The 9,820-nt window shown below is 43.5% G+C and overlaps 1 protein-coding gene across 1 annotated transcript in view; it reads left to right on the plus strand.

The window, feature by feature from the left end:
- The window catches only part of adam22 (ADAM metallopeptidase domain 22), a gene marked incomplete at its 5' end in the record, with an annotated part of 200,552 nt that extends 194,183 nt beyond the window's left edge, over positions 1-6,369 (plus strand). Inside the window, 3 exons of the mRNA XM_084336828.1 lie at positions 181-270; positions 3,351-3,474; positions 6,219-6,369. Coding sequence (XP_084192954.1) covers positions 181-270; positions 3,351-3,474; positions 6,219-6,239 — 235 coding nt within the window. The 3' untranslated portion in view covers positions 6,240-6,369. The remainder of the gene's footprint in view (positions 1-180; positions 271-3,350; positions 3,475-6,218) is intronic.
- Positions 6,370-9,820: the final 3,451 nt, after the last annotated feature.

Below are 9,820 nucleotides of genomic sequence, written 5' to 3' on the forward strand. Positions count from 1 at the left end.
ACTCTGCTTTCCTAAAAATATCTCCTCTTCCTCTCCTCCTCCACCACCTCCCTATTCCCCCTTTTCATTTCTCATCCTTCCTTCTTCTTCTTCTTCTTCTTCTCCTTCTCTCCTCTCTCTCCTCTCTTTCTCCTTGTCTTGTGTCCATCAACCCCCCCGACCCCCACCCCCCTCTCACAGGTATTTAACCCCTCACTTCAAAGCAGAGTGTTATGATGTAACTAAATGGGTAGAAGATGTGAATAAAAACAGAGCGGGGCGTTACATTAGGTACTACACCTCAGATCATGTCCTCTAACGACCTCCCCTCCCCTCCTCCTCTCCCCCGCCCCGCTTATTTATTTGAAACCCTATCTCGCCTTTTCGTTTTTCTTTTTTTGGTCCACGGTTTGGTAGAGTGATGTAAGACATAGCTCCAATCTGGTTTTCCTCGCTGGTGGAGTAAAGGGTTAGTCTTCTCAGGCCTGTTGTGGTCGACCGTCTTTGGAGGCATTTTAGAGGGGCGTGAAACAAGGCTCCTCTTTTGATGGCGCAATATTTTTATTTCTATTTTTAATTGACCAGAATCAGAGATGTCTTTATTGCCAAGTAAGCTTTTGCACATACAAGGGATTTGTCTTTTTGGTGCATCAACATTAACAGACGATTAAAGTAGAATACAATCAAATGGAATATATAAACTAAATTAGAATAAAAATACAATCGAATATAAGATAAGATATTCCTTTATTGATCCCCTTGGGGAAATTCAGGCAGCATGAGGGAGGGGAGGTACATATTATGGGCAGGGTAATAGTAGAACGATGTATATACATAAAATAAAATTATAGTACAGTAGAAAGGTTAAAATAGGCAGTGTAAACAATATAAGGACAGGGTGTATATGTGACATGATGCATACTGTAGATCCTATTATATCAGTCATTCTTAAACCTTGACAGTGTAGATATTTTTTATTTTTCAGTCACCATTTTCTTTGGTATCTTTGGAATTGGTGAAGAGAAATATGTTTGTGTTTTCATGTCAAAGTTCTAATAAAATAATAATATCTATATTTTTTCCCCTACTCCTTTTCACACCGGCGTCTTGTTAATTATGCATGTTCCATGTTGTGCGGTCCCCGTGTGTGATCGTGTCAGTGTTTTCGTGGCATGCTCTTTTACTAACTCCACTCGTGTGTGATGTCATTACCGGGCTCCACTTGACACTCCCGTCCTGACATCATCACTGTGCTCCTGTGATCGATTGTCGGCCCCAGCGGCTCCGATCTTGTCCAGAAACAAACTCCCAGTCCCGTACTCCCCGCCTAGATAATATAATCATCTTAAAAGGCCTGAATAGGGTTCATTCTCCTCGTTAATGATAATCAATAATAGCGACAAGGAACCCTGTGACACTGTGACTTCAGTATATGGGACACAGAGGTTTATTGGCAGCTCAATAACTCATAAAGGGAACATGGAGGTATATCTCCAGCCTCGACTCCAGACAGACTGAGCAGAATCACCCTTGTATTACCTATCAAGATATCTCCCATCGTTCATCACACGAATAAGATGGATGAAATATGGGACATCTCAAAGCCATACGCCGCATTAGTCCACGTTACAGCTCTGACTGGCGGGAAAACCCTCTCTCCGTTCAACACAACGGTTGAGGCGCAAACCCTCTCCATCGCTGAAATGTGAACGTGGGTTTGAACTTTCACCTCTCCCAAGTCTTTCAGATGTGCTGTTGGTATATAGTTCCTGTGGGATAGGCTTACTGGGAGTGTTTTACTGGACAGGACCGCTCCCACTACTTGTTGTTACTCAGCACCGGTCTGGACTCACTCACTCACTCACTCACTCACTCACTCACTCACTCACTCACTCACTCACTCACTCACTCACTCACTCACTCACTCACTCACTCACTCACTCACTCACTCACTCACTCACTCACTCACTCACTCTGCTCACTCACTCACTCACTCACTCACTCACTCACTCACTCACTCACTCACTCACTCACTCACTCACTCTGCTCACTCACTCACTCACTCACTCACTCACTCACTCTGCTCACTCACTCACTCACTCTGCTCACTCACTCACTCACTCACTCTGCTCACTCACTCACTCTGCTCACTCACTCACTCACTCACTCACTCACTCACTCTGCTCACTCACTCTGCTCACTCACTCACTCACTCACTCACTCACTCACTCACTCACTCACTCACTCACTCACTCACTCTGCTTACTCACTCACTCACTCACTCACTCACTCACTCTGCTCACTCACTCACTCACTCACTCACTCTGCTCACTCACTCTGCTCACTCACTCACTCACTCACTCACTCACTCACTCACTCACTCACTCACTCACTCACTCTACTCACTCTGCTCACTCACTCACTCACTCACTCACTCACTCACTCACTCACTCTACTCACTCACTCACTCACTCACTCACTCACTCACTCTACTCACTCTGCTCACTCACTCTGCTCACTCACTCTGCTCACTCACTCACTCACTCACTCACTCACTCACTCACTCTACTCACTCTGCTCACTCACTCTACTCACTCACTCACTCACTCTGCTCACTCACTCACTCACTCACTCTGCTTACTCACTCACTCACTCACTCACTCACTCACTCACTCACTCACTCACTCACTCACTCACTCACTCACTCACTCACTCACTCACTCACTCACTACTTCCAGCATCTCTCTCTGAACCCACCTCACCGCTCCAACCCGCCAGACATCCTTCACTCACGGCTCAGAGTAGAATTACCCTTAGCGGCGTGCGTCTGTTGAGGGGTGAAGGGTTTCTCTCTACCCCGCTCTAACCTACATCAGGTTGGCGCTGCCGTGGTATAGAAAAGCAGTGTTGTCTGTCACCGGGTGATGACGTGGGTAGCAGGAGACGAGACTGTGCCCAGACCAGCACTTAGTGTGTGTACGGGCAGAGGTTGCCCCTAAAAGCTGCACTGTGGTCGCACATATTTTGAGACCGACAGCTAGGTAGAAATCGTGAAAAAGGAACAGTTCGGTTAATTTCAGATCAACAATGCTTATCTTCTCGGTGCTAGACATGGTTTTAGTGAATTAGCATGACAGCTTTTAAGGGCAACCTGTCTCTTAGGACGGTGAGAACTGAGAAACACAAAAGGGGCTTGGGGAGGATGTTGCCTAAAGTCACAGATGTAACCTGTCTTTATGAATCCATCCCCTTTAGTGATGAACTCAAATTTAATATCGTGTCAGTGTCTTTGGGCAACTTCACCTGTGACACCAGCCACCAGCGAAGAAGAAGCTTATTGTTGAATGATGTCCCTTCTTGTCTCTCACCAGAACACTGTCCCCTGCCAAGTCTCCGACGTCCTCCACTGGATCAATTGCTTCCAGCCGGAGGTACCCCTACCCCATGCCCCCTCTCCCGGATGACCAGAGAAAAGCTAACAGGCAGAGTGCCAGGGTAAATAATAACAATTTACTATAGAGTATAAAATCATGTGTTCCTTAGAGGATAAGTTTGTCTCATTGTCTTTTACTTACAAGTATGGTCCGTCCAGCCAACACCAGATTATAGCTCATAGAACTACCTTGTTGTCTAAAATGTTTTAAAACAAGTAACAGAGCCGCACAGTTTGTTTTGGTCAGTATAATTCAGGATTGCGATGAACATGAGCGTCGTAGCAAGTAGAATAAATAAATGCATTGTAGGTTTTGGTCTTTTTTGTTATTGTTGTTGCTACTGTATGTTCACCATGAAAAGAAAATGACACTGGCCTTATCCTTTTAAAGGTGCAAGAATTTTGATAATTTTGTAGAATAAGCACATTATTTAATGGTTGAGTATATATGGTCCTCACTCCGTTTGGCTCAAGCATTAGATTATGTTCTCGTTCCGAAGGATCAATATTTGAACAGAGTGCTAACAAAACAACATCCATCTCGTTTAGTCTTTGAAAAGTTAATTTATAAACAACTGTCTAATTATCTCAGCAACAACAATATTTTATCACCTTCGCAATCTGGTTTTCGCTCCAATCATTCCACATCTACTACTTTATTAAAACTCACTAATGATATATTTTCTTCATCTGGTAATGGTAATCTCACTGGTGCAATATTTATTGATTTAACAAAAGCCTTTGATTTGGTCAACCATTATCTCCTATTGGACAAACTGTATGCTATTGGCCTCTCACGCAATGCCCTGCTTTGGTTTAATTCATATCTGCACAACAGAAAACAATGTGTTGCTATACAGGATGGTAGATCTGAATTGGCAGTACAGGAATGTGGGGTGCCACAAGGCTCAACATTAGGCCCGCTCTTGTTTTCAATATGATCTCCCCTCAATTTTCACAGGTTGTAATACTCAACTCTATGCCGACGACACAGTGATATATACATCTCTAATTACCTTACCTCAAATTCAGTTATCACTGCAATCAAATTTCAATAAACTCGAATCATGGCTCTCGGCTAATAAACTTTTAATCAACAAAACTAAAACTAATACTATGCTCTTTGGGACCACCCGTAATCTTGCATCCAAAACCATTAATCAACCATTTAATATCACTTGTCTGGACGGTACACAACTGCATAGAGTTGATCACATTAAATACCTTGGTCTATGGCTTGATTCAGAACTCTCATATAAATATCACATAGATAATATTGTTAGAAAAGTCAACTTTAGTGCTGGTGTTCTCTACCGCAACAGAAAATGTTTCACACTCCCTGTCAGAAAGAAACTGGTTCAGCAACTAATTTTACCCATCATGGATTACGCTGACGTAGTTTACCAAACTGCATCTAAAACCAACCTTCTTCCACTAAACACACTATTCAACCGTCTATGCAGATTTGCTCTTGGCTGCCCATATTTGACACACCACTGCACCATGTATGAAAATCTTAATTTGCCAGCTCCCACAGTAAGACGACAGCAGCACTGGTTACAGTTCATTTTTAAATGTATTCACTTCAATTATCCGCAATATCTTAAACAGTATATGGACCCTTTCACCTCTATACATCAACTAAGACACTGTGCACAGCTATTTTTTAAAGTTCCAACAAATGTTACTACCTCAGTTGGCAAAAAAGCATTCATGTTCAAAGGTCCATCTGACTGGAATAATCTCCCAGTTCATATTCGAGCTATAACATCATCACAACTGTTTAAAACTGTGCTGTCCTCTCACCTTGAGATTACTTGTTCATGTTTCCACCAATAATAGTATAACAGATCTTTGAAGCAATCACTTGAATATGTGCTCTGTGTTTTGTTGTTTGGTTGTCTTATGTTCCTCTTGTTTGATGTTGTTTGAACCTGTTTATTATTAATTCTATTTTGTTTTGTGTTTGGTTTTTGTTTGCTTCTTTGTTTTGTTATGTTGAATACATATTAATGTATGTATTCTGTAAGCTGTGGACCCCCTTGAAAACGAGATGGTTCATCTCAAGGGGTAATTCCAAATAAAGAATTTCAATATATAGTCGGGCCTGGGTGAGTACTGTATAGATATTGGTTTCTGGATTTCAGGATCATCAATCCTAGGACATATTTGTGAAAAGTGAAAGCAGTTAGACGGGGAGCTGGGACTGGGAGTGAACAGAGTGTCATCCCCCAACAGGAATGACAGAAATATTACCCTTGGATTGATAACAGGCTTTGAGCAGTGCAGTCAGGATATGTAGTCAATTTGGGAGTTGTGATTTTGATAAAGTTGTGAAACGGGGGACTTAACAAAACTGGCACATGAGTTATATATTTGGCCAAAGCTGTCCACCAGTTTTATTGGTTTGGTAAGTAATGACTGCTCCTGAGATACAGTGGGCACATGCAGAGTCCTCTGCACATAATCCTTTTACATGTGTAGATACTACTGTATATCTATATCTGTACATATCCCTTACCTACTCTTACTAGTTACGCTACTGGCCAGTATGACTTACTACCATAGTGTCTTCATACCTGTATCACTGTACATATTAATACTACAACTCTGTACTTCTTTTGGTTGTACTGTACTTGTGCTGTATAATGACAAATACATTTGGATCTAATCTAATCGAATCTATATAGGGCTGGTTGCTACAGTATGGTAGATCACTGTCTTGTTCACTGGCTGCTCTTGTCTTTTTTTTTATCTCATCATTTATTACCCCTCTCTCTCTTGTTTATCTTCCCTCTCTTTTCAGCTGTGGGAGACTTCAATATAACGAGCCTCTTATCAGCTCTGCAAAAGTACTACGAAGAGAACTACACTTTCTCTGCTTTTCTATGAATGAAAAAAAATACAAAGTGATACAGTATTGACACTAAACGACAACAAAGAGAGAAGGAGAGAGACAGCCGGGAGGTGTGAGGTGAATGAGTTGAATGCAACGGTCTCCAAACCTGACTCGCTCAGTGGCCCCCCCCCGGCCAGCAGGCGCTCCTTGTGTTGCCCCCCCCCCCCCCCCACCAGACAAGGGGAGCCTCCCTCTAAAATCTCTGCTCCAGATCGAGTCCGAACCAGGGACCAGCTGGAACTCAGACTCAGCTGCTCCCAACTGCTCAGGCCTCTCCTACTTGACCCCCCACCTCCCCTCAAACCCCCCCGGTACAAACGGCCGTTATCCTGGCTCTCACACCATACTCACTTCCCTGACAACCCTTGCAGGGCTAAATGCCCCATAGCCGATCGGAGCTCCTCGCTAATAGGGGGCGGGACCAAGAACGGGTCCATCCTATCGTGTCGTATCGCTGGATTTTGTTTTTGAACCATTTTGAAGCACGCAAATCACTGTAGAAGAACCAACACTGTATGCATGAGACAAAAAAAACTGTTTATCGACAACCTCCTCCTTAATGGTTCAGAAGACGAAGGTCTGTTTCTGCTTGGACAGCATGCGGGGGGGAGGGGACAGTGATGTCATCCCTAGAACATAGAAGCTTCCTCTCCACTAATAGGCTCTCATTAGCGCCCCATGCTGTTGTATCACTACATGAATAATATAGCCTCCTTACACTCCCCTGACACGGAACCCTACCCAGCAACCACCCTGCCGGACCCCCCCCCTCCCCCCAAGTTGTTTTGTGTGTGTGTAAATATGTACAGTTTAAGACACAGAATGAAATGTGCTTCTCTATTCTTTCTTTTTTGTTTACTTTCAAAGAGGCGAGGACCGGGAGGACACACCCCTCTCTCCTCTATCTCTGCTGCCACCCAGCTGTATCGTGGCGTAGACGGGACGGGGATCTAGGTCTGCGTAGAGACCCCCCCGCGCCCCCGTCCTCTCCTCTGTGTTCCCTCCTCTTTATTCTGTACAGGCCCCGTCCTGTTGTTTTTCCTCTCGTCTGGTTTCTCCTGTGCGACTGTGACCTCTACAGCTTTCCACCGCAGAATGTAAAGGTGTGTTGGTTGGAACTTTCCACTGTTTTTGTTTTTTTATCCTTCCATAGGGGAGAAACGCACGCACGCACACACGCACACGCACACCCGTGGCTGATCCCGAGTTTAAAGCGAATGATGTTGATTTTTTTTAAAGCACATTGAGAATGTCATTGAGTTGACCGTCGATGATGAGTATTTTCTGACTAAGTTTAGTAGGTTTCTGTGCCCTTCCTCGCCGCGGAGGGAGAGACGTGTTTGGTGTAGGAGAGAGACGTGTTTGTAGTTCTAGATCGTCGAATGCCGCGGACCTTTCCGTCGTTCCACCTCGTGACGTGCGGAAAGCGTTGTGCGGACAAGTATTTTGTTTCTTTTTTCGATTGTAACGAGGCCATACCGAACGCGACACACAATGGGAGCGGATAAAGACACTCAAAAATATCAAACGTGAATGTGTGGATAGTAATGTAATAACTTGGAAATTATAGACTAAGGTTAATGACTTAAGAGAATCTGGAAATAGTTTTGAAATGTGTAATTATAAAAAAAAAAATCTAAATGTAGTTGTGATGATTCATTTAGCCTTGTAAATGATGAAGCATTCTGTACAGTGCTTGCTGTATGAGCTTGTGAGGACCAACAGAATGCCCGTGAAATATCACATGACAGTATCTCCACCTCCTGGCAGGCTATTAGTGAGGCTGTACTGAGAAACAACGCATGTCACTCAAAGACATCCTTTTTTCTTTTTTGCCAGTTGCTGTTATCTTAGTGGGTATTTTCTACCACAGATGACACTATTTCGTCAGTGAATAAGTGATGATTATCTAAAGACAGACAAGTCACGGAATCTATAAGTGGTTTTTGGACGCGACAGAAAATCCAGGTACGAGGCTCTGAATCAGAAAGCTGTGTATTGACTCTTGATGAACATGCCGGCTTTGCTGTTTAAAGGTGAGGTTTTTTTTGGCGGGGGGGAAATCGTCCCAGATCCTCGCTCCAGTCGACTCTTCTGTACAAAGTTACGGTGACCCTGTCCGGTGTAGATAGATACTGTTCTGTCTGAAGGCCTTGTGTGTGCTGTGGTCTGCTTTTTTCCATTTCGTTTCAATGTGGGCACTGTTTGTTTTTAGGTCATCATGTATGCACTATGACTGTATAGATATTATATTCACAATACTGGATTAATATTGCTACTGTATTACAAATCCGTTTTTCTTTTTTTACTCTTAAGTACCTTCATAATGTTCACTTTTTCTCAGTATTACATTCAGCAGTTATTCAAACAGTAATTGAATGAAGTGCATTATTGTAATAATGCGCATTAATGAGTTTGAACGAAGACGAGATTGCATCGTCACGTGGGCCGTCCTGAGGTGTCATCAACCACATCAGTACGGCTTTAACGAGGACGGGACACGACTATGGCCGCATCTACTACACACGTGATGCGAGATCAGTGCCGTCGAGCTCGTGACTTGCCTTTGTGATTACCAGAGGCTCTCTCGTCTTCACTAAAAGTACTGGTTAACATTTAGCGACCCACTATTTTCTTTTCTTCTCCTGGGTTGTGGAAAGCAAGCATCTCATCAACTCTCTCTCAAGCAATATTTCTAACATCATACTGTGCTCCATCGAATTGACGAGTTTGTCTTTAGTGTCCATGGATATTGTCCTGTAATAAAGCTTTTGAGAATGTTGTTGTTGTGGGCAAGGGGTGGGACCGGAGAGGTGATTTGTGTTTGTGCAGCTCGTCAGTCCTCTCATCTGGCCTACGGAGGCACATCTGTTGTGCCTGCTCACATAACGGGACTACACTGACAATTGTCCCCCATAGCAGAGAGACCAAGCGGGTATAAGCCAGATGCCAGACTCGAATGTATTAAGTCCATCAGAGCAGCACACCGACCAACCAACCAACCCACCCAGCTGTGGTCCCATCCGGCCAGCTCTTTGAACAGACCGGCACCCGAATCTATCTACATACTGTAGTTTGTCTTTTCTTTATGTTGTATGCTGTACATAGACTGACGATGCAAAATCAATGCCCATATTTTCTTTTCTCTTACTATATCATTCAGTATTGTAATATATTTAATATAAAATAAAACTTTCATCGATATGTCTTGTGTATGTTTGTTAACTTTAGCCTAGTATTCGTTCATTTATACTTAAATGGTGCATTTATATAGTGCTTTTATCCAAAGCGCTTTACAATTTTGCTCCTCACATTCACCCATTCACTCACACACCGATGGCAGAGGCAACCATGCAAGGTGCCAACCTGCTCATCGGGAAGTTTAAGTGTCTTACTCAAGGACACTTCGGCACGCTGCCCGGGAGTAGTGGGAATCGAACCGTGAACCTTCCGATTACCAGACGACCGCTCCTGAGCCACTGTCGCCACCACACTTGCAGAGGAAAATA

Source organism: Notolepis coatsorum (genome assembly GCF_963971535.1).
Source record: "Notolepis coatsorum genome assembly, chromosome: 19".
NCBI classification, from domain to species: Eukaryota; Metazoa; Chordata; class Actinopteri; order Aulopiformes; family Paralepididae; genus Notolepis; species Notolepis coatsorum.